The sequence below is a fragment of the Eublepharis macularius genome, chromosome 12 (assembly GCF_028583425.1).
Source record: "Eublepharis macularius isolate TG4126 chromosome 12, MPM_Emac_v1.0, whole genome shotgun sequence".
Classification (NCBI taxonomy): domain Eukaryota; kingdom Metazoa; phylum Chordata; class Lepidosauria; order Squamata; family Eublepharidae; genus Eublepharis; species Eublepharis macularius.
The window spans coordinates 38847448-38872921 of NC_072801.1; the positions used below are offsets into that span (position 1 = coordinate 38847448).

Below are 25474 nucleotides of genomic sequence, written 5' to 3' on the forward strand. Positions count from 1 at the left end.
CCTTTTTATGAAGTTTTCCCTCCTTTGTTGGTGTTTCAGGCTTCCTAGCTTTTAAGCCTGCAGGAAATAACAATTTACAATTATTCTTACTGCATTGCTGACAACTTCATGCAAAATCTTAGTTTTCATTGTGTGTTTTTTTTCATGTGACTACAATGCTGTTACAAAACTGATATATCAGGGATGTACTGAGGAAGCAATTGATCCACGCATCATGTTATTATAATTTAATCATAATTTTTGTATTCTCTAATGAGAGAATGTGAGCAGAATCTGTTTCTCTTCAAATCTCTCAGCCATGCTCTGAGGCGAAGGGAAAGTCAATTTTTTCCCAATAGTATTGGTATTTGGAGAAGGGATTTGCAGCATTAACGCCAGGGATTCATTTTGTCCCAGCCCCACATCAAAGAAAATTGACATGTGACAAAATCAGTGGGGCAAAGGGGGTCTTGGCTAATCAGGGGACAGCTGTAGGAAGCTTTTTGCTTTCCAGCACCCTCCCACTGGTAGGCATTTTGCTACGACAGTTGACCCATCCTTCCTCCCAGGTTGCAACAAGGCATCAGCTGGACAACTTTGGGAGCCAAGCAGGAATTTTGGAGGGGGGGTCTGCATCTGATTGGCTGTGGTGTAGCCCATTTTTTGTTTGCCTGTTTCATACTGTCGTTGGGTTAGCATTCACTTAAGTAGGCCTGGTTTAAATATTGGTTAGGTCACAAGTCGTTGTGGCAAATACCCAGAGGCATCACGGTGAAGGGGATGTCTTCTGAACAGGCCATCACATGCTGGCTGGCTGGGTGGTGCTGTGATGGAGCACCCTAGGTGCTGAGTGGCATCTCTTAAACCTGGGAGGTACCTGGCAGCCCATCAGGGGAGGTGGATGAAGCTGGGCACAGAAGACCTGTACGGACTTGGGAAAACAAGGCAGGTGATAACCACCTGCTGAGTTTGGAACCAGGGTGGAGGTGCCAGGTGGGTGCCCAGAACAGTTGCTTCTCACAGCTTGTCCTCAAAAGGGGCAGCTTCGTTAAATAAACAATGTCGTAGATCAGCCATTTAAATAAATTTGAATAAATGAACAAAACTAGTTGAATCCACACACAAGTGCCTGGTATCTTTATTGTCTCATGTTATATTACGGGTGCGGGGGCAAGGTAAGAAATAGCAGGCATCTGTTCCACTCTTTCTTACGTGTTCCCTCCTTACTGTGTTAATTATTGTACTGGAGTACGGTACAAACAACACAACCTAAAAGAAGACTTCCTAGCAAATGTAATCTTGACTTATCTGGTTACAGTTGTGAAGCTTTAAGCCCTATATTTAATATCAGACTTATCAAATGCCCCTCATTAACAATGCAGTTGTTATGGTTCTGAAAAATGAATGGTAAAACTAGAGGTACATTATTGTTTAAAAATAGAGGAAAGAATATTTATTTAATAATTTATAGATCACACGTGCTGTAATGAATGTGGACTCAGGGTGATTAAATATGAGAAGATATGAATATATTTTTTAAAAAGTTACATTGCCAGAGTATGTTTATATTAAAAGCCTGTTAATTTATACATGAGTGAGTCAAGAAAATTCCATACTGAAAATTTCAAAGTATGCTACTTGTTGCTTTATAGAAGCCTATGATAGTGTCTGGAACGTGGTATTTTAGTACATACGTTAGAAGAAACCTAAAGTGTAGAACATTTCCTAAAAGCAGCCATGCAGGATTAAATTACTTGTAAAGTAATAGACAATATAAACTGAAGTACAATGTTTATTGAATTATTTAACTAGAGAGGAAATTTCAAATATGACTTTGCTTCTATAATATTTCATACTTCTTTTCTCTCCTAAGTGAATCTGATAATTTCCCGAGATTCGAAGAATGAATGGCTGGCATTTTGCTTATAGTTTTTCTTCCACTTCCCTAACTTGGGATGAAACCACTTTGCCATCCACCACTTCCTCGACAATTGTCTTGATCTTTCTGGTTTTGGTTGGATCTAAATAGGAAAAAAAGGAAGGTTCACAAAAATGCTCTTATCATAAATTAGAGTTCCATACTTTTCATTTCCTACCCAGGGCCGGCGCCACCATTGAGGCAGTGAGGCGGGCACCGTGGGCACCATGGGGCTGGAGGGGGTACTGGAGGGGGTACCGGGGGCCGAGGTGCACACCACGGAGCTGGCATGCCTGGCCCGCAGCTGCTGCTGTAGCTGGCCAGCCCTGCGCCACCACTGCTGCTGCCACACATCCCTGGCCAGGCGCAGCAGTCATGGGCCAGGCACGGCAGGCGGCCAAGGTGGCGTGTGAAGCACAGGCAGCCTCCTCACGCCACCCCAGCCACCTGCTGACCAATGGGCCTGGTTTTGCTGAGTGATGACATCACGTGATGATGTCATCATGCAGTCCGGGGGCACATGCGTGCATGGGAGGGTGGCCGCAGGCACCAGAAACCCTGGCGCCAGCGGTGTTCCTACCACATTAAAATTTACAGAGCAGTAATATATGAATTAATCCAATAGGCAATACAGGCTGTGTGTTTTTACACACATGCAGAACCCATGAGAAAGTGAGGTTGAGAATCAAAAACAGTGAAAGTGAGGTTAAACAACAGCTGAAAGAAAGGGAAATTAAACTAAACATTGAAAATAAATAATACTGAAAGTATTCCTGTCAATTGGTTGTTTCATCAATGTATTCTTAAACATACTTCTGAAATTCTGATGTCTGCTTACCAGGAGTGGAATCTACTGATTTTGTACTTGCCACAGAAGCACTTTCAAATGAGCTACAAAGAGAGAGTAGAGTTGTTATTCCACATAAGATTGCCAGGACTGGGTTTATGATGAACTCAGACTTTTTCAAAGAACTGACATTTCAACAGTGGTCATTTAACAATCATTTTGAATATTTGGGCAGTTTTCTCACCCAATCTCGCCATCAAGTAGCCTGCGGTAAGTCTCAATCTCCATTTCCAATCGGGCCTTGATATCCAGAAGCTGCTGGTACTCTGCATTCTGCCGCTCCATGTCTGCCCGGACCTGGAAAAGCTGCGTTTCCAGATTTCCGATTTGAAGTTGCATCTGTGACAGCTGGCCACAATATCCTGCTTCTGTTTCTGCTAGGGTGTCTTCAAGAGATTTTTTCTTTATTGAGAAAGAGAGAGATTACCAAATATATGAAATGAAAATAAAACAACTTGTGTGTGTTAGGTCACATAACCAGCTGAGAGGTAGTGGCAGGTGTGAGATCTTTACTTCTTTCAGTTTGGTAGCCAAAGGCTTGATATACATCTTTAAAAGTTCTGCAAACAGTTCTGTAAGAACCTATTCTATCTAAGAGCTGATACATTGCAAACAAAACCATGGCAATGGTAATCCAAGAGCTTGTTTTGGAGAGAGCTATTTCCAGAAAGAGTGATTGAGAATGGAGAAGCATTCACGTTAGGTTGTGCCATTATAAGGTCATCTTTGATCAGTATAAACATACCATATAAGTTATTCAATGTTTTAAAATTCCTGTTTGGTTTGGAGTGAATCTGGTTACTGTACCATAGCAAATTGAGATTGCAATTCTATTTCCAGGCTTTGCAGAGTACGTCTCAGGTCGGTGATCTCACTTTTCCCTGACTGAAGCTGTTCTGTGTTCGAGGAAATTTCTCTTTTCAGCTCCCCACTCTGAAATATCACAGCAAGAGAGGGTGAAAAAAGTCGTACGCCAGTTCCAACCATTCTGTTCAAGCAAATTATCTCTTTCTGACATACCTTTTCATTGAACCAAGCTTCAGCCTCTTTCCGGTGCTGTTCGGCAACTACCTCATACTGCGCTCTCATTTCATTCAGAAGTTTGGTCAAATCAATCCCTGGAGCAGCATCCATTTCCACACTGACTTGACCAGTGGCATTGCTTTGGAAACCTTGGAGTTCCTACAAAGACAAAAGAGCTAGCATAGACCGGCCTGTTGTTACATGTAGAGCAATTGATTAGAGAGCCTACTTGGCCATGCATTAGTCAATATCCTATTATCCAGTATTTAAGGAATTTTCTTGTATTTCTTGTGGCAGAGATGTATATTGGTGCTTCAGCACATGGGGAAGTATGAGTCTTCAGACATTTGGGTATGTAGGGTGGCTGCTGCTCCTTCAAATGCAGGGATTTTTTTCAGCGGGAACTCAGTGGAACGGAGTTCTGGCACCTCTTAAAAATGGTCACATGGCCAGTGGCCCCACCCCCTGATCTCCAGACAGAGGGGAGTTTAGATTGCCCTCTGCACTGCTGAGTGGCACAGAGGGCAATCCAAACTCCCCTCTGTCTGGAGATCAGGAGGAAGGGACACTGGTCGCCCTTTTTGCCAAGGGTGATTTAAACTTTAAAAAACACCCCCTTTGTTCCAGCTGACCCAAAGTGACGTCATTGTGCGGTCTTGAGTTCTACCACTGAGTTCCACCACTTCATTTACCAGAAGAAAAGCCCTGCTCAAATATATGTTTGGAGATATCGAAGTCTGATGGCAGTCCACTCTTGTATGAAGTAGGCTGAATGTCAAAGCAATTCATCTCAGTGTTGTCGCCTGACTGCAAAGCTCAAAGCCATCCTGACGGGATAACAAAACCTCTTTAATTTATACCTGTAGTATTCATTTTTAAAACAGAAAGACTTAGAAATATTAAACTGTTCAAATACATAGTAACTTTTATTTATCAACTAGCATACCTGGTTGAGCTAGGTTCTGTATGTAAGTTACCAAATTGGCTGTTAGATTTGGAGTGTGAGTTATACCGTGGGTCTACTCACAAATTACGCTTTACCTTGTATTGCATAGGGATATATACTCTTTGTTCCATGGAATTTATCTTTGTATTTTGCTAAATCAGAAATCTGGGGAAAAAACTAGGAGGCCTGTGTTTTGTTGTTTCATCTTCTCTTGGTGTATATCCTCCCTATCTGAATTGCAGAAAGAACAAAGAAGTTCTTGCACGGTGACTTAATGCAAAAGGAGCTTGAAAGCATAATGTTGAGACTTGGAATAAAAAAGAAAAGAATTGACAAGAAGCACTCAAGTGACTGAAACCAAAGCCTACCTCTTCGTGGTTCTTCTTGAGGTATGCCAGTTCCTCATTCAGACTTTCGATTTGCATTTCCAAATCAGCCCTGGTCAAAGTCAGTTCATCAAGGACTCTACGCAGGCCATTAATGTCGGCTTCCACCCCCTGGCGAAGAACCGCTTCATTCTCGAATCTGAGAAGAAATCAAATGTAGAGCTTGTAAGTTCTAACAAAGCCAAAGTCTCTCAACTAATAATGCAGAGATATATTTAGACAATAGGGCTGGGGCTAAATCTATCATCGTGTCTTTCCTTTATCTGGCCAGTATACAGAAGAAATTTCTCATGCAGGATATGCCATTCACCAATCACTTATGAACCACACACATTCATTTCTCTGATTCTAACATCATAATTCTGCTTGTCCTTTTACTTTTTCTCTCTCTTTGAGATCTGTATCTATTTCTCCTTCCCAAGATTTTAACTGGGGTTTCTTTTTAAAATTTCTACTGTTTTTAAATAGCGTTCTTTCCAACAGTTGAAAATTCTAAACTTTAATCTTTGCTTTCGTTTGATACCACAAAGACTGCTTAATTCTTTTCTAAAACCTAGACTTAATTAGTTACTGTCATGCTCTTTTTTATCTAGATCTTTAACCTATTTTTGTTTCAAATTATGCAGCTTCCCTCCCTCCTTATTTCTTGTTTTATGTGTATTTTTCTTTTCTTTCCAAATTTTTGTTGTTCTCTTTCTTATATTTCTGGTCTCTCTCTCTCTTTTTTTAATATTTGCTGTCTTTCAGTGGATGTGATGCTAAATGTTCAGAGGTGCAGGGAAGAAACTCTAAATATTTTTAAGAGCCTTCACCAAATTGTACTTACTTCAGTCTGAAATCCTCAGCTGCCAGTCTTGCATTATCAATTTGAAGAACTATCCGGGCGTTGTCAATAGTTGCACTGATAATCTGGAAAACAGAAGGAGTATTTCTGGGGAAGGCAGTTTTACCCTGATGACTCTTTCCTCACTACAGCTCGGGCTTCAATAATAGTACTGAGTTAAATATATACAAATAAAACCAGGATTTTCTACCTCAGCTCTAAAATAGTAGCAGCTCCAGAAAAAGAGCAGCAGCTTTCTTAGATGTTGTGACTTCACTAGAAATGGATATTCTTCCATGTGTATGTTTGTGTGTGTGTGTGTGTGTGTGTGTAAGATGCAGCCAACAGATGGCAACCCCATAAGATTTTCAAGACAAGAGACTATCAGAGGTGGTTTGTCAGCTTCTGAGATCTGATGAGATTGGGCTAGCTTGGACCATCCAGGACAAGGAGATCTTCAGTATACCCAGTGGGAAATGAGACGTGACAAATCTCTCTATATTATACCACTGGCCTACTCCCAAGGGTAGAGGAGCAGAAGTCGAAATTTATTGAGCTTTGGTACCCAGTCCTAGAATTTTTAACCAAAGATGAATGTGCAAAACAGCTAGTTAGACCTAAAGACTATTTTCATGTACTGCTCATCATCTAGAATAAAGCAACAAACTCAGCTACTTACCGTATTGTTATAACAGCATAACTGACGTTGATGTATAAAAAGGGACGAACGAATGTTGGAAACCAAGTTTCACTGTTAATGTTTTGTTTGTTACTGTTATATTTGAAAAACTAAATAAATATATATATTTTTTAAAAAATAATTCTTATATGACATTATTGGAAAGCTATTTAACTGAATTTATCCGAGTCATGCCGGTATATGCAAGCTTAGTATATCATCAAGTATATTTTCAAATACTGCACAGTTTTAAAAATGCAGAAGAAATGTACAGCCTGGCTTTATGTATGTTTACCAAGAAGTAAATTCTACTTTTATTAATTTGGACCTATTGTAAAACAAACCCAGTTAGCCTATACTTTAGCAGTGTACTGTAAAAGTTAAAAAGTTGCTATTATTGTAGACATTCTTAATGTAGTTAAACCTTTGTATAACACTCAGATGCTTTACTGTACTTTTTAGTTGGCTCTCACAACAACCTTGTGAGGTAGTCATTGTTATCGCCGTTAAATAAACTGGGAACAGATCGAGAATGTAAGCTGCCCAGTGCCTCAGGTGTGACCAGAATCAATTTCAGGTCATTTTTATCCATCTTGTTTCTGTTTTCTTGAGATTAATAAGGCAACCGATATAATTTCATTTTATAAAACCATGATTTTTTGTGTGTGGTGGTACTGAACCTTTGCAGGGAGGGTGGGGGGGCTCTCCCAAGTCCTGGGGGGGGGACTGGAGGAAATCACTGCAACCCTGTATATGAGTATTGGCCCTTTTAAAAAAATAAATAAGCACTCTAAAGTGAGATTTGTTCTTGATGACCACTAAAGGAGACCTATCTATGCAACTGTAATGTAATATAGCAACAGACTACAAGTCCCACTTTTGTAAAATATAAATGATCCATTCACCTCCAAGAGCAGTTTCATGATCTTTCCTCTGCCCAGTACTATACAGAATTCAGTTTATAAAGAAATGCAGGGACCTCGTGATGGCTTACCTTGTTCTTGAGTTCTTCAATTATTGGGTAGTATTTGCTGTAATCTCTGCCAGCTGCTGGGCCACCAGCTCCTGGTCCATTTTTCTCGTACCATTCACGGATTTTGCGTTCCAGCTCAGTATTAGCTTCCTCCAGTGAGTGCACCTTGTCCAGGTAGGCAGCTAAGCGGTCATTCAGATTCTGCATGGTTTCCTTTTCGGTGCCTGATAAAAGGTTGCCTTCACCTCCCGCACCAAAGAGCCCACCAAAACCAGCAGTTGAGCCTCCACCAAAGCCACTGCTTGACCCACCGCCAAAGGTACTGCCCAGTCCTATACCACTACTGGCACCTCCACCACCAAAGCTGAGAAGAGACCCCCCGCCAAATCCTCCCCCCATACTCCCTGCACTACTGGAGCTAGAAAGCCTAACAGAACCTCCACCAAGCCCACTCCGAGTAGAGAATTGTCGCGGTCCAGTAGATGCTCGAATGGAGAGCGCCATGGTATACTAAGAGGGCTTTGGTCAAAACCTGGTGCAGTGATGGGGTGAAGCAGAGTAGCTTTATTGTGGGCTTCTGCTTTATATATGAAGCTAATGAGAATGTTTGGCTGGTGAAGTCCCCACCTCCTTAAGGCAACATGCTTTCATCTGTTGCCTATTGAATTCATCTCCTGACCAAGTGGGATGATATGTTCAAAGAACCCAAAATTGTCCATTGGTATGGAAAATTCAATGCCCTCTGGGTGTTTGTTCTTCTAATGGGTGTATTGGGTGGAGATAAGCTTAGAAATAATCCATCCGCTGCAGCTGAAGCCAGAAATAACTTATGGTTTTAAATCCCCCTCCCCCAATGAATTAACTTTTTAAAACCTTCATTGCTTTGGTGTACTATTAAAAACATTATATATCTTCCTTTATCTCATCTTCTTTCTCTCCTTATGGGTTTTGGGTCATGTAAAATGTAAACGCCCTTTTTTTTTGTTTGCTTTGTTTTTGTTCATTGCTGAATATGAAATCCATCCTTCTGAATGGATAGCATATAATATTCTCTGCTTTGTTTAAAGACCATCTCTCTTGTTGAATCAGGGTAGGATCTGGCAAAGCATTTTTTTCTTCCACATATAAATGTGGCTGCCTTAATGGATGCTCATGCATCGACCAAGTATAGCTATACTGAAACTGTGCTGTATCATGAATGCATTGTTGTGTGTTAGTGAAAAACTACATTTAGCAAAGTAGTCATGTTTATGGAACCCAAAGGCCAGAAGCCAAAGACAAGGGTCATGAGTTCCACATGCCCATGGAGCTTTGTGCTTGTATTTCTCGAATAGTGCCTCCAATGCCCCATGGCAAACTACTTTTGAAACTAAGTGAACTTTCAAAACTAGTTTCTTGATGCATGGGGGAAGGGGTTTGCTGTTCAAAGAAAAGAAGTAGAAATTCCACTAGATGTGTCCAAAGCTTTGGGTGCACCGCCCCCTCCTTGAATCTTGCCCCATGTCTTGTACTCCATTGCTGTCCTCTTGTGCTTCAAGGATGTGCTCCATTATCTGCAGGTATAAGAGCATGTGTACAGCCTTCAGCCATTTCTGTTGCTCACTACGTACATATGTGCCATCAAGTCACAACTGACTTATGGCAACCCCAGCAAGGGGCTTTCGAGGCAAGTGAGAAATGGAGATGGTTTGCCATTATCTTCCTCTGTAGACAGTCTTCCTTGGCAGTCCCTCATCCAAGTACTGACCTTGTTTTGCTGATGAGATCTAATGAGCTCAGCCTATGCTCTGCTGCCTTCCCATTGCTCTCAAGTGTAAAGTAATTATGGCTTAAACTTCATTTACCCCTTCTACAAAATGGAAATGCTGACCTGCCTCATGGGGTTGTTGTTAGGGCAAATGCAAAAAGATTGTAAAATTACAGTTTGTAAAATTAATGATAAATAGTAGTTCAACCACACATCAAACTGATTGAGATGTAAAGAGACACTGGAAATTACGTATGGCTGTGTGATCATGCTACTCAAGGTTTAGTTTGTTCTTTATTAACTAATTACATTCATATTCCATTCTTCCTCCTTGGAGGACATAGTGGTTTACAAGGCTCTCCTGTTCTCTGTTTTATCCTCACAACAACCCTACAAGATAGCCTAGGCTGAGGAAGCGGCTTGCCAGTAGTTACCAAAGACAGTGGAGATTTAAATATAGGTCTCTCTCATCCTTGGCTCAGAACCTCTCTGGCACCACACTGGTTACGGAGTTGATGTTTGTTAGATGCATAACAAAACACTGGATAATCATTTTAAAATAACTTGCAACCCCTTGTGAAATCATTTTGAGATATGACAGGGTATGTTATGCTTCTTATTTAGAACAATGTAACCCAGTCTGGATCATTCTTTTTTAAGCGTTACAGCAAACAGATAACTTTTTAAAAACATGTACGTTGCTTTTTATCATCTTGTTGGGTTGTCATTTTGAGTTTTATCACTTTTGGAATCCAAGCTGGAGGATTATGGGCGTGGTTGTTTGAACAGAGATTTTCTGTGAACGGTATTTCGTTCAAGAACCTGAAGTGAAAGAATTCTCATTTTTTGGTATAGAATTAGATAATGACTCATGGCTATGAAACTATGGAGTGTTTTCTTTGACTTTGTATGGGCAAAGATTATCAAAGGGAGAAAGGGAGTTTTGTGAAAGATGGCTTTGTATATTTGTGAGTTTGTTTAATCAGAAGGAAAGTCTCTGCTTCCTGCTTTGGAGACCTGGATGTTGGCCAAAGGGTTGTGCTATAGGGGCATATGTGCTAGTTGATAGGCAAAGCCCTATTTTCCCTATCAAATAAGGTATAAATAAGCAGTAGTGTTACTCAGGTGAAGTAATAGGGGCACCTGCTCTGGGAACAGCCAGGGCAAGGCAGGAGAGCAAAATAGATGTCAAAGGTCATGTAGTTTCTGCCATATCTTAAGAGTAACATCAACTCAAGATCCTCCCCCCAAAAAAGAATAATTAAGTGCAATCTAAGATGGTGGATGCAGAACCAGACAATAACTTCCTCAAAGGGTTCAGTGGCACAACTGCAGATTCTCTTTGGCTCTGTGACTATTGCAAAAAAAGCAATTCTGCTACTGAATACTGCTGGTGGAAAAGGAGAAAATACACTCTTGTATTTCAGCTGTCCCCTGTAGGTCTGTAGCAGCAAAATAAAATAGGAGTTCAGTGGTACCTTGAAGAGAGTCAATTTGGTGTAGTGGTTAAGAGTAGCAGGACTCTAATCTGGAAAACTGGGTTTGATTCCCCACTCCTCTGCTTGAAGCCAGCTAGGTGACCTTGGGCCAATCACAGCTCTCTCAAAGCTTGCTCAGCCTCATCCACCTCACAGGGTGATTGTCGTGAGGATAATAATAACATGCTCTGTAAACTGCTGTGTTAAATTATCCAGAAGGGTAGTATATAAATTGAATGTTGATGTTGTTATTGTTAACAGAATTTATTCTAGCATAAGCTTTCATATGTTCAGGTTCCAGTGATGAACAGAGATGGGCACGAACCAAAATACAAACCAAAGTTTGTGACAAACCAGGCCGGTTCGTGGTTCGCGAACTGATGGTTTGTCAGAGCCCATTTCTGATGAACCGCTATGAACTTTAGGCTGGTTCCTTTGGTTAATGTTTTGGCTCATCACTGCAGGCAGCCTGGCTGCAGTGACCTTCTGCTTACCCAGAAGTGATGATTTGCTGACCTGGATGTGACGTTTTAAAGAACCAAATGAACCAGTTCGCGAACCAGGGCAGGTTCGTGAAAGTTTTGGCTCATCACTGCAGACAGCCTGGCTGCAGTGACCGTCTGCTGACCCAGAAGTGACGATTTGCTGACCTGGATGTGACGTTTTAAAAAACCAAATGAACCAGTTCGCGAACCAGGGCAGGTTCGTGAAAGTTCGTGGTTTGTGGTTCAGAACCACACAGTTCATTTTTTTCTGGTTCGTGCCCATCTCTAGTGATGAAATGAGCTCTGACTCATGAAAGCTTCTGCTGGAATAAATTGTGCTAGTCTTTAATGTGCTTCTGGACTACTGCTGTATTCTGCTTTACAACTTTTAGTCTGCTTTTCTCAAAACAATTCAAGGCAGCATCTTCATAAAGATTCAAGGTGTTTTTGCAATTCTTGGTTTTCCTTTCACCACAAATAAAACGATTGTCCTCATCATACTCATGGCTCCAGTTCCCCTGCACATTCTACCTTTCTTCCTCCCCCCCCACCCCTGGCATTAAACAAAGTCAAACAGAATTTTTGCAGATTTAATCTTTTATTTATCCCCCCGCTTTTCTCCCCAACAGGGACCAAAAACAGCTTACAACATTGTTCTCCCCTTCTTCCTTTTATCTTGATTTACAGAATTTACTGCACAAGCAAAAAGATGTGATGATTTGTCTAAAAGTTTTTCTTGGTACAGAATTCTAGTACAAAATTCTATTAGACAGAAAAACAAACAAGGAATTATTTTATAGATCCAAAATCATTTAAAAAAATGGGGTGTTCTTTGGCTGTAATCCTAAGAATACTTTCCTGGGAGTAAGCCCTATTAAATAAAAAAGGACTTCTGAATAGGATTGCTATTTAGGATTGCTCCCTAAATCACGTAAACAGAAAGTAAGCTAATTCTGGTTAACAAGTTTTGTAGAATGATGTTAAAAAGTAATCATGGTATCCTTGTTTGGGAAAAGCCCTACATTGCACAAGTAAAGCAATTCTTGTTTTGCTCCTGGAGGCCGAAACCTTTTTTTCTTTTTAAGCTTGGTAAATTATGGTTGCTTTATATAGAGAAATTTTCCAGAAATCTCAGGGAAATTATTCAATTACTTATAGGCATGATTAAATAGACAAGCTAAATCTCAAGCAATTAGAGAGAGTGCATTAACACAATGTATTTTCATTCTGCAATTATACAACCCATTCATTAGCAAAGATACTAGTGGTGTTTTGAATACAGAGTTTTTAAATGGGAAGAAAGGAAACAATATATTATTTCTTTATGAATAACATGATGGTAACTCATCTCTCTCTTTAAATCTGTTGAAAAACATCATAAAAGCATAGAAATCAAGGGGGGGTTGCAATTCGCATTAATACAAAATGCACTTCATTCCATTGCTGGCTACATCTTCTCTTCCCTTTCTCTGATTTGAGATGAGACCACTTTTCCATCAACCATTTCTTCAACAACGGTCTTGATCTTCCGAACTTTATTCTTTTCTGGAAATAAAAATATGCAGCTATTGGGTGCGACAGGCAATACAATGATATTACTGATGGACCAATGTAGTCGTTTTTCTTACCCTACTAATTCTGTATTGCATTCTCAAAAGGACAAAGAGAAAATAATTGGATTTTAACAGGCTACTTGGGCTCCTATTCTAGTTTATATAGAACAGATACCATAGTGTCCCAGAGTACTTTTTTATTTCTTAAAAAAGTGCCAGTACTCATATATATGCTTTCTACCCATTCCCCCCCTCCTGACTTGGGAAAGCCCCTACCAAAAGGAGCTGATATTCAGTACCAGAGTATCACCACAAAAAAGCCCTGGTGTTCCAGTAAACTATAGGACATCTCCCTTCACTTGAGTGTCCTCGTGTAAGAAGTATCATGTAGAGACACTTGCTCAGGATGTGAATTCCCACTTCACCCAAATCAGCGATCTCTTCTCTAAAACAGCAACACAACTTTCAAAAACTGTTATAATGCAGTCAATTTCTGATAATGGGCAAGCCTCTGGATTAAATCTTTTCCAGTGGAAACCCCATAGAAGTTTGCTCTCAAAAACAGGGAAGAGGTCTCTATTGTCATACCTCTCTCAGCTTCTTCCCTTTTTGCAATCTCCAGCTCCAAAATAGCTCTGTATTAAACAAAACAAAATAAAATATATTTTGTACAGAAACAGTCCTTTATGTTTAACATTATCATTATTATTACCATTCCTCCAAGAAACCTAGGGCAGATGCATGGAATTATTATCCCATTTAATCCTAACATCTCTCATGGGTGTGAAAAAACATGCTCCCGGTGCAGGAGCGAAATGTGTGCAACATCCATACACCCTGTCCTTGCATCTCTATGCTGCTACCACTCCCTCACCTTCTGTTCTTCCTTTCCCTCCTTTGAGTCTCTGTATAAGCACAGATACATTGCAGATTGTGCCAGGGCCCCCTCTTAGCTTGGCAACACCCTCCTTTCCCTTCCTTGCTGAGCCATGCTGTAAAGTAACATCATGGCTCAGCTGGAAAAACAAAAAAAAACCTTTAAAGGGTCAATGGGAGGCAAATGCAATACAGAGCCTAACTTAGCTCCACCTGCAAACATCCTTCCATTTCTCCTTTGAACCAAATCAAAGGGGAAAGCCTTGGGGGGGGCACAAGCAGGGGCGGCGGGCCTATAGAGGCCAGGTAGGCGGTGGCCGCAGGCGCGGGGTGCCGGAGGGAGCGCTGGAGGAGGCTCGGCGGGCGGGAGCGCGTGCCACAAAGCACCAGCCTCCTATCCCTCCCACCCCGCGCCGCTGCTGCCGCCAGCACAAGCCCCTGGCCACGCGCAGCCACCGCGGGCAGGCATCTGCGGCGGTGCACGCAACCGAGCGGGAGAGCTTGGAGGCCGCCTGCCGCAGCAATCGGGCCGGCGGCGGTGCGTGCGCTCCCGTGATAACGTCATGCATGACGTCATCACGCAGGCCGGTGCGCGCGCGTGCTCGTGCGCGCATGGGGGTGTCCGGCCGGCCGGCCGGCCGCGAGCGAGGTAAACCCTTGCTCCGCCCCTGGGCACAAGTTGTGTGGATGCTCTCATTTAAATCCGGAGCTTTGCCTCTTCTATGTGGAGGAAACATGCATGTGGAAAGAACCAAGATCAACTTGATCTAAATTCAACCCTCTAAACAATGTACCAGGGTTTTTCAACCTTTCTGATCCTGTGGGCACCTTTAAGACAGGGAGGCAAACACCACCACAAATTGGTTACCCCAGGAGGTAGAGCCACGCACACACACAAGAGGAAGGGGGGATGGGGAATATAAACATGACAAACACAGAGGAAGTCCAAGGGAGGATAACATGTATACCGAAGATGACAACCAGTGGAAAAGATAAAACACACCCGCGCAGAAGACCAACAAGGGGAAATGGGTGTACTGCTGCCCTGGTGCTCTGTAGTCCCCACCACCTCACAGCTGATCCTGTATCCTTCTCCAGTGAGCAGTAGGAAGGATCCAAGTGAAAAACTCCTTTATTTGGATGAAGGCAGCCAGTCACTGGTTCTAGCCCTCACAATGGCCCTGCATGCTTTCCTGAAGCACATGGGGAATGTCTGGGGAAGTGCCTGCAGGTGACATGGCACCCATGGGCAGCACATTAGGGAACACTGCACTTATACATATCAGCTATTATGTAACGGACAATCAATTTGGCATCATAGTTTGGTTAGTTCAGCTGTGTTCTTTGCTCCAATTTGGTGAGATGCTTGAACCAAGCCTAATTCTGCTTACAAATGCCAGGGAGCAGCTGGAGGTGACCTCATGGTGCTTCCATTCCATTTAAATAACATTCCCAGTCCAGTCAGCATATTGCTTTGCAGCCTGGATAACAAGCCATTTTAAAGATTTCTTCTCTGTCCTGGTTTGTGTTTTGCAAAGTTTCAGCAATGTCTACTCTGTTTTTCACTATTCTTCCTACCAGGCAGTGGGAACTTGGGGGGGGGGGTACAACTTAAGTGTCTTTCAACTGTCTCTTACCTGCTATCTTCCCCTTCCAGCAAGCGACGATAAGTGGCAATCTCTGCCTCCAGCTGGACCTTAACATCCAGGAGGCTGTTGTACTCAGAACTCTGCCGCTCCATGTCTTCTCGCAGCTGCAGCAGCTGAGCCTCCACGTTCGCAATGGAGGCCTGTATTTGGGCCAGGATCACTCCATAACGTGCTTCAACCTCTGCCACAGCTGTTTCCGTATTTGTTTTCTGGCAAAAGATATTAGGTGTGAACTTAGGACTTCCTAAGTTTTGTAAATTAAACTACTGTATTGCCCAACTGTTTCAAACAACCCTAATTTTATTCCTTGTCTTCCCTATACTGGCTTGATGATCCCAACATTTGGAAGCAATTTGCTACCCTTGACTGGTCTTCTCCTGAAAAGACCAGTTAAAGTTGGAACTCTCTCTCTTTTGTATCCTGATAAGTTTCTCTGGAGTCAGTAACCATTCAGAATTGAAACAAAACTTGAAAACATGTCTTGGAACATGGGAGAAACAAGGCTCTTTTGAGTGGGAATTGGAGTTGGGGAAGGTGGTGAAAGAAAACCCCATATAAAATTCTCAGGTGCACTAGTGCTGAACTTCAGAATACTAATACTTGAAACAAGAACGTCATGCAGTGTGGGTGCAGATTACTGAAAAAGTGGAGTGGGCTTAAATAATCTAGGATATGGTTTTGGTGAGATGAAATGGGTTTCTAGTTGCATAAAAGGGGTTGCCAGAATTTAAGACGTCCAATCCTTTTAGTGATTTTTCTGGGACATTATGAAAGGGCTGAGAAGCTGTTGATTCTTGGAGTAATCTCTGATTGGCTAGTATTACCTAGATAAATGGTACAAGAAGTCCTTTGTGACATCAAAACATAACTAAATCATACTGGTTACAAATCATTCTGACATCACCATATCCAATATGTGATCCCTAATTGCCTGGGAATTGAGAAGGAGTGAAGCACTAAAATACATGGATGAATAAAATATTGGGAGCTGCCAAAGCAGCAGCAAAACGGGGAAAGAGTGGCTGTAGACTGGTGGGAAAAAACAAAACAAAGAGGTTTTGGAGGGCACAATTGAATCTGGAGTAGAGATGGGCACGAAACGAATTACGACCCAAAAAACTACACAGACCAGGCCGGTTCGTGGTTCATGAACCAGGCTGGTTCGTGGTTCATGAACCAGTGGTTTGTGGAAGCTCATTTCCATGGACTTCCACGAACTGGTCTACTGGTTTGTTTGGGTCGTAAAGGGGCAGTTTAAATGGCCATTTCCCCAGGGAAATGGCCATATAAACTTTTCCTGTGGATTGCAAGCCGCAGGGCCCTTTAAACTGCCCAAACCCCAGCCCCCAGTCCCACACATACCTTGTACTGCGGGCCCACAGTGTCCTCCCCCTCCTCCCACGAGGGGCAGGAAAGCCATTTTTGGCCACGGCAGCCATTTGAGGGGCGGGAAGGCTGTTTTTGGCCTCCTCTGCTGCCCTGCAGGCCCATGCAGCAGCAGAAGAGGCCAAAAACAGCCTTCCTGCCCTTCATGGGAGGAGGAGGAGGACGCTGTGGGATCCCCCCTGCCGCCTACCAGCTGATAGTTTAAAGGGACCTGCCACTTGCAAGACCCTTTAAACTGTCAAATGCCCTTTTCCCTGCCCCTGCTAAGCGGCCAGAAAGTGGCATTTAAACCCCACAAATCACGAACCACGAACTGGTTCATAAACTTGCCCCAGTTTATGCCAGTTCGTGGTTCCTGGTTTGTGAAAACCCATGAACCACGAACCTCATGGTTCGGGTTTTTTTGTGGTTCGTGCCCATCTCTAATCCGGAGTACCTCTGGCTCAGCAATAATTGTATCTGTTACTAATAAATCCCACCAGCACTGTTCAGCAAACTATTTCCATAATGTGCATTGTAGACTACCATTTGTGAGCACATGTTCTCCCCTTATTTCTGCAGCTCCACAACATTTTTGCCACACTGATATATTTATGTGCTGCAAAGTTTATGATCCTGGAATAAAGGTCATGGGGCTTGTTCCTTAAGTATTTTGTTCAAGGAAGAAAGGGAGCCAAGAATGCTCCGACCTCTGCCTTGCCAACAACAGACTGTTGTGTCCAGCTCATTCCAGATGTAAAAGCAATAGTAGATGAGTATTGGGATACCTGGGCCATTTCCAGATGGCTTACCTGCACCCGGAACGTTGCGCCACGTTGCGGGGAAAACGCGAAATATTGCATTTTCTTGTGCAAAACTCTCGTGAGAAAACGCGATATTTTGCGTTTTCCCCGCAATGTGGTGCGATGTTCTGGGTCCAGGTAAGCCATCTGGAAATGGCCCTGCTCTTTCAGGACACTTCGACTGATCAATGGGCAGCATCCCAAAGTACTAGTTAATTGATTAATTGCAACAGTATTGCAGTAATTCATGCTGCTTTACCAAGCTAAGCTCAGACTGGAATTCAATCTCCAGGCCCTGGAGTATGCGTCTCCGGTCTGTAATTTCATTTCTGTTGCTCTCAACTTGTTGGGTATTGGTGGTTATTTCTACATTCCATTCTTCAATCTGGAATACAAAGAAGGAAAAGAAGATTCAAATAAATAGGGAAAAATACAACATTTTCAGTGCAATCCTATACAGAGTTATACTTGTCTAAGACCTTTGACATCAAAAGGTTTAAATTGGAGTAACTCTGCACAGAATTTCACTGTCAGGCAGTTAATTGGTCAGGTTAAAATTCTTTTGATTAGTTATGTCTGATTAATTGGGCAGTAGATTTTTAAATATAGTGTTATAATTGTATTTTTAATGTAAGAACTTCAAGTTATTTATTGATGATAGCCTAAGCTGTTGCCATATAAGAACTTAGAAAACTATGCTTAGTTTGTGCTCTTAGAAGAAACATTTATAAAATATTGCCTACTATGGAATATATATGCATCATCTGAAAAATAAATTTGCATTTCTCTTCAAACATTATTTTTATTCATATTTGAAATAACTTATATCTAATCAGTCCTAGTAAACAAGTTGAGCAAGCATTTTGGTGCCAAGACTTTAGGATGAAACCAGCTAGTTTGGTCCAGAACAAAGCTTTGGTTTCTGACCCTTGCTCAGCCATGATCATGAGTCATAATAATGCATATTACCTGTTTCTCAAACCGTTGCTTAGCTTCTTGACGATGCTTTTCTGCCATTGCCTCATATTGCTGACGCATGTTGGCCATAATCTGCCCGAGGTCAATGCTTGGAGCAGCATCCACCTCCACCGTCACAGTGCCACTCAGCTGCCGGCGGAATCTCTCTGTTTCCTGCAAACGGCAGGACTGATTATCAGCAGTCTGCATCTAGTCATTGGGGCACTCCCATACTGCAGTTCAGTGCTCTGAGATAGGAATTCGACAAATGAGGCTGCCCACTTGTGCCCGTTCAGCTGCCACTGAGAACAAATTGCCTACTAACTAGAATTTGTGCCCTGCTTTTTCTCCAAAACACCATTACCCTTGTGACCTTGCATAAGACCAACAGTAATAAAAGATTAGATTAAACTAGGGAAATATAATTTGAATGCTGTATGCAGTGAATGAAGTCAATCATTTTTACCAGCATGGTTTTACTTGCTACTGGATTCCAGCATTCTTTTTTTGTTGCACACATTCTTGAGGTCTGCCCATAGTTTCAACTGCTGACAGATCACCCTACCACCACCACCCCACCCCAGTGAATGTTGGTACTCATATAACATTTGGCTTTCATATTAATAAAGTGCAGATATTGTTACATTGAAGGTACTACACTCTGGATGGTGAATTATTGCTGGGTTTTGTACATACGGTGTTCTCAGAAAGTTCCCCAGGCCCAGTCTAAGTTATAAGTATGCCTCTGTAGCCCTGTTCCTTAATAGATAAAACAGCTGAATCTTCCTTTCCTTTTACCCTCACAGCCATTATTGCTGCCTGCTTTTCCAAACCTACTTAGCTGCTGGCACTCCCATTCTTGCTCAGTTTATTTATTGACTACCTTTCAAGTACTGCAAATGTGAAGCATGTATATGCGCACAGTACTAAAAGATGACCTGGTAACCAGGAATGAGGTCCTGGTAACTACCTGAAACAGCAGATGCACAATATAGGTGACATCCTTCAGTGATGAGGTCCACTCCCCATTTATTAGAATAATGCAATATCTATACCAGAACTCTAATGTTAATTCTTCATTTTGGTTTAGATTTGTCTCTTGTCTCATAGTCTCTCATTAGTTCCTGTGCTGATGGTTGATTAAGACAAAGAGATTCAATAAGAAAGCCATGGCTAATGGTGGGCAGATGACTACTTCAGGGGAGAGGAGGCATGGGTAATATATTTAACACTCTTCCTGCTGCACTGTGGACCTGATCTAATCCCCCCTCTTCTTCTCTTTGATTTTGTTTTTAACTTCTAAAAAAGAAAAGAATATCAGGAAATTCTCACGGATCTTTAGTTGCACTATGCAGGCTCCTTTTTATGCCACCCAACAATCTATAAATGTAGCTAAGAAAATTCATAGATCTCTCATGGTTCAGTAGATCGCTTACACACCTCTTCATGATTCTTCTTGAGATAAGCTAGTTCTTCCTTCAGACCTTCCACTTGATGTTCCAAATCGGCCTTTATCAGTGTCAAGTCATCAATTAGTCTCAGCAGCCCTGCCATGTCATTTTCCACATTCTGTCTGAGCCCCAGTTCAGTCTCAAACCTGTTTAGATTTTTAAAAGACAGCAAGTTCTGGAACAGTTAAAATATCCTCAGCATTTAAAGAATCAATGCACATATCTGACTGTCACTGACTTCTCTTAACCCCAAACTCCCTTTTTCAGTAATCTTAGACAGTTTCTTAAGAATAATTGCTATGATAATTTATCATAGGAGAGCATGCTTTACTCATAATGCTGTAAGAGTGGAAGCAATGGGAGGAAGGGGGAAGCTGTAGTAGAAAAGCAGCATGGCAAAAAGTTAAGCACCCTCCCATTCTTCTGTTCCAACTTACTCCCTTTGTCTGAAGTTTTTAAATTTTCATTACATGACTTCGTTTGCAGTGTTTGTTCCAGCTCATGTTGCCTTTGAAATTGTCAGCCTGCTTGACAGTTTATCTTTTAAATCTTAAATTTTTTGTATGAATGGGCTCACTGGGAGAGCACCTGCGTTGCATGCAAAAGTTCCCTGCTTTAATACCTAGCATCTCTAGCTTAAAGGATCAGGTAGTAGGTGATTTGAAAGACTCTGGATTGCAGTTGCTAGTCTGAGTAGACAGAACTGACTTTGACAGACCAAGGGTCTGAGTCAGTAGAAGGCAGTTTCATGTGTTTCCTTTCATGTGTGTTTCCTTCCAATTCAACCTTTAGCAACTCAGTATTTCCATTCATTTTTCTTTGTTGCATGTACGTACTTCACTCGGAAATCATCAGCAGCCAGCTTGGTGTTGTCAATCTGTAGGATGAGCTGAGTGTTTTCTAGGCGTGCTGTAATAATCTGGAAAACAACAAATGTGTACAGAAACCAAGAGGGCAATCATTGATCTGAAATCAGCAAACCGGCTCAGAAAATGTCACCAAAAGAGCAGCATAGGAGAAAGAAAGGTACCTGTGGGCAGGGATTCAGCTACTTAGTTATTTCAACAGTTATTGGTAAAGACAATAGCTGCTCAAGATTTTCCTGGTGGGTAGCTTCCTGTACTGCCAGAGAGGTGTTGGAGCATTCAGCTAGGAATATTCCAAGGAAAGACAGAGTTCCCTGGCCTATGCTGTGCTCACCCCAGGAAACCAGAACGTGCTGAAGTGCCCTGCCTATCTTCAGGAGTTTAGAATAACACTGAAATTTTTCAAACCTCTGGAAGTGCTCAGAGTGATGAAAAGTGGAGCTCCTCAAACACATTGTTACAAAGGAGATGCTATATTGCCAATCAATACCTGAAGTCCATTATTTTGCCCACTATTTTACTAGCGATTTTTATCTCTCTCTGGGCCAAGTCGCCCATTACCTGCAAATGTTCAATAGTGACATAGTGGGCTCCAAGTTTGAATTCATTGGTTCTAAAGGAGATCATCTGTGTTTTTAAGAAACGGCACATTCTCCAGTCACCTGATGTAGATGTTCCGTATTGCTTGCCCGGAACTTATAATGAAAAACAGACAGTGGGAAAGTCAACAGGGGAGAGGAGGAAAAAGGCATTGTTAGGAAGAAATGAATGCTGGAACTTAACATACAGCACATACTGAAACCTGGGTACAATTGGGAACAAGGATTAAGGGACTGAACCAAACTCATAGCAAAAGTGGGTTATTAAGAAGGAGATTTGAGGGAACGAGAGAGATGCAGCACCATGTATGTGTTTTTGGCGGGGGGCGGGGGGGGGAAGAAGATTGCAAGGGAGAATGAATTGCCTTCAAGAAGAAGAGAGAACCCTCTGAGCAATAGGGGCTGGTAAAGTCTGAGTGCGGAGATACCAAGCAGAGATGTGAGAGAAGGCATGATTGCAGAGAAGTTTAAAGGGAAGAGCAAGTGCCGTTATGAGCTGCTCTATCATTGAGCAAACTGAGGCAATCACCTCAGGTGGTGCTTTTGGAGGGAGGAGGCAACTAGTCCCCTTTCCTGTCCATGGTCTCTGCCTCTGCTGTCCACAAGCTGAATAACTGATTGTCATCCCACCCCACCCCAACCCCCGCCAAGCCTTTTAAAAACAGTCTGGCAACCTATTCATGTCTTGAGGGCATCCTGAACGGACTTGAGATTCAAAAGACTTAATTTTAGGGGGGGGGGGAAGAATGAAAGCTGGGAATGCAGAGAAGTTGACTGTAGTAATGTAATAGTGACATAACAGTATTCAGTTGCTGGTTTTAAAATTGAAAAAGCCCCAGTGGTACAAGGGGGCAGGGGGTAGATAGCCAATGCTGGGAATTGTGGCATCAAAACACGAGGGAAACTAACCTTATGGGAGGCCCCATTGCTTCTGCGCTGTGTCAGAAATCCATACAAACTTGTTACTGTGTGGAAACCAACTTAAACAAGATATTTACTACTTGCTGAAAAACTTTACTCCAAGGCTTTAAAAAGGTAATTTGAAATTAACATGAATTTAGAAGCAGATGAGAACATTTTAGTCTCCACACCCTTTGCTTCAATAAATGGCACCTCCCTGTTATGCATTTACTTTTAATCAAGTACAGCTTAGTGACAGAGATTACCTTATTAACCACAAGATGGTGATAAGAAGAGTAATCTTAAAAGGTGCACTAAAAATAAATTCTGATTGGCTTTGGGGATTTGATAAGAAATTTTGTTTGTCCATAAATGGACAAGTCAATGAACAAAAGCAAGCTTTACCCACCCGACATGGGAAATAATAATGTTTATTATTAGTCATCATTATCGTTATTATTATTGGTATACCATCAACATTTTAAATTTTATTTAGAATATTTATATGCTTTTGTCTGGAGACATGCTTGAGGCAGTTCAGAAAGTAAAAAACAATACAGTAAGATTGTAAGAATAAAACATGTAACATTAACAATACTAAAACCCAAAACAAACGTAAAAGGGAACTATAAAAACAAATAAAAAGTATGAAAGTGTACATGACATTTAACAGAGTTTTTGCTTTTAAAAGATGGGTCCCTGCCCTGTCATTTCTAGATTTCAAATTCTTTGTCTACTGGTTTTATTCCGTATTTATACCTATTTATGGGCCTAAGATGATGAACAATCCATGCACAGATTGTCCATCATCTTAGGCCTATAAATAGGTATAAATACAGAATAAAACCAGTAGACAAAGAATTTGAAATCTAGAAATAACAGGGCTGGTGCTATTTGTTTTCTTTTTCTTTTAAATTATTTTTAATTGAAGTTTCAAATAATTTACAACATATATTATTGTTTCAAATGTTCACAATATAACTGGGGAACGTTAACATGTATATGGAGCTGCCAGGAGCAATCAGTGATGGCTTTGGAGTTGGGTTCCATCATTGACACCCAGGATTCTATTTCTTTTTCTAAGCATCCAGGAATTGCCACCTCATCATTCACATGTGCCTGAAAACCACGATCAAGTGGTAACGGTTGAACAAGCTGAAGCAGAATCCAGACATGACACAAGTAGTACTGGTAGGTTTTGTTTCATTTTTTTATTTGTTTGTTTGTTCTTTTGTTTATTGCCTGTCTTTCTCACTAAGACTCAAACTGGATAATAGAATACAAAATGCAAAAATTGTAAGCCCTTTATTCTATATGTGTAAAATGTCTCTTTTGCCCATGGATTCCCCCAGGCCTGGTGCAGCCATGGAGGCGGTGCCGGCAGCCACCTTGAGCGCTGAACTCTAAAGGAGGTGCCATGCTGGCCCCCGACGACCTCCACCAACCTGGAAGCGGGCCATGTCCCCACTCGCCTCTATGCCCCTTCACCGTTGCTGCCTGCCTTGGCTCGGCTCTCGGCAAGCCAGACGCCCAGGTGGCGCGGCAGTGAGCAGGGAAGCCGGCCACCTCTGTGCCCCTTCACAGCTGCCACCCGCCTCAGGTGAGGGGGACGCTCCTGCATGATGACATCACAAGTGACATCATTGCGCAGGGCCGATCACACACGGGCAGGGGGTGTCATTGTGCAAGGGTGAGGGGCAAAAGTAGGTATCTCACCTCAGGTGCCAGAAACCCTGCCCCCGGCCCTGGATTCCTCCCCCCCACAATTTTTATTAATGATTTGTTTAAATGGTTTTGCAAACTCTGGCATTACCAATATGTGGATAATCCATGAGTTATTCCCAATCAGAGCTGAAAGGAAACATTCAGACTAATTGTTATAATCATAAAGATAAAAAAAGAGGCAGCTAGTCCAGTAATTTGAGCCAACTGCCAACTCATTGTGCTGCTCAGAAATCAATTAGTGCCTTACCTGGTTTTGGAGGTCTTCGATAGTTTTGTAAAATGCAGTGTAGTCTTGTCTAGCGGTAGGGGAACTGTTTTCAAACCACTCCCGGATCTGCTTTTCAAGATGGGAATTGGCAGTTTCTAAAGAGCGCACTTTTTCCAGGTACAAAGCTAAACGGTCATTCAAATTCTGCATGGTCACTTTCTCATTGCCAGCAAGAAGAAGGTCATTGGTGAAAGTGCTGGGTTGAAAACCACTGCCCAAACTACCCCATGAGCCACTGCCATAGTTGACTCCAGTGGAAATACGGGTTCCATAACCACCAGCTCCTCCATGGACACTGGGTGCTCGATATTTTTTGATGGATGTTTGTCTGTAGATAGTACTGCCTAGGCTTGGTCCAGTGGGTTGGAAAGTGGAGCTTGTGCTCCTTAAGTAGTTACTGCTGGAGAAAGACATTGGTGATTTCAAAAAACCAAATACCTGAGGCACTACTGATTTCACACACTATGCTTATTGCAGAGAAAGTTCTATAGGGCAAACATCTTGGACCTTTATACTTTGGGTAAATAAAGGAGGCTCAGTAGCTTTAACTCCACCTCTACTGATAAACTGTTACGGTAGGGCTGGTCATTTCACCATTTTGCCCCCACCCAGTCACCTGGTGGTAAAAGACAATCCAGTATGCAACCAATAATTCAACTGTACTTCGGTACAAAGTCCTCAGGGGCCCAGTTTCTTTGTGACTATTGAGAGCAATGATCCAAGCTTTTGAATGATTTATTACTTTACATGGCTTTATCACCTGCCCCCTTATCCTGGAGGAACTAACAAACAGCAGGTGTCAATGCATAAAGGAGCAGGAAGCTACGTGTGTGTACAGAAAAAGTAGCTTGAATGTGGTATGCTTGTCTGAATCCACTTTCAATTTTGCATTTTACTTTCATGGAGACATCTGAATCTGTGATTTCTCCTTTTTTTAGATGCAAAACAATTTAGATATGTTACAAATACTTCTCGGAAATTGTGATTATAGCAAAGGGAATGTAAGTCAGCAGGTTAGATCCATATGCAGTTGAGCAGGAGGTTCATATAGCACAGTGATACAACTCCCATGTCAGATTCTAGATCTTCAGGAAGGTTTTGCTTCCAGAACAACTAGAGCCACATTATTCCTGCTTTACTAATCCCTCACCCCCCGCTTTCCTTTTTCTTTGGGGGCA

At 42.0% G+C, this 25474-nt stretch overlaps 2 protein-coding genes across 2 annotated transcripts; both read right to left on the reverse strand.

Moving 5' to 3' along the window:
• Positions 1–1753: 1753 nt before the first annotated feature.
• LOC129338354 (keratin, type I cytoskeletal 12-like) lies at positions 1754–8116 on the reverse strand. Its single transcript, XM_054992502.1, has 8 exons — positions 7596–8116; positions 5926–6008; positions 5082–5238; positions 3765–3926; positions 3552–3677; positions 2929–3146; positions 2736–2788; positions 1754–2000 (listed from the first exon to the last, which is right to left on the reverse strand). The coding sequence occupies exons 1-8, from the start codon at positions 8076–8078 to the stop codon at positions 1903–1905; spliced, it is 1380 nt and encodes a 459-aa protein (XP_054848477.1). The 5' UTR covers positions 8079–8116; the 3' UTR covers positions 1754–1902.
• Positions 8117–11863: 3747 nt separating this feature from the next.
• Positions 11864–24766, reverse strand: LOC129338648 (keratin, type I cytoskeletal 19-like). Its single transcript, XM_054993039.1, has 8 exons — positions 24276–24766; positions 20775–20857; positions 19928–20084; positions 18500–18661; positions 17790–17915; positions 15351–15571; positions 13426–13472; positions 11864–12829 (listed from the first exon to the last, which is right to left on the reverse strand). Exons 1-8 carry the CDS (start codon positions 24708–24710, stop codon positions 12732–12734), a joined length of 1329 nt encoding a protein of 442 aa, XP_054849014.1. The 5' UTR covers positions 24711–24766; the 3' UTR covers positions 11864–12731.
• Between the last annotated feature and the right edge of the window lie 708 nt (positions 24767–25474).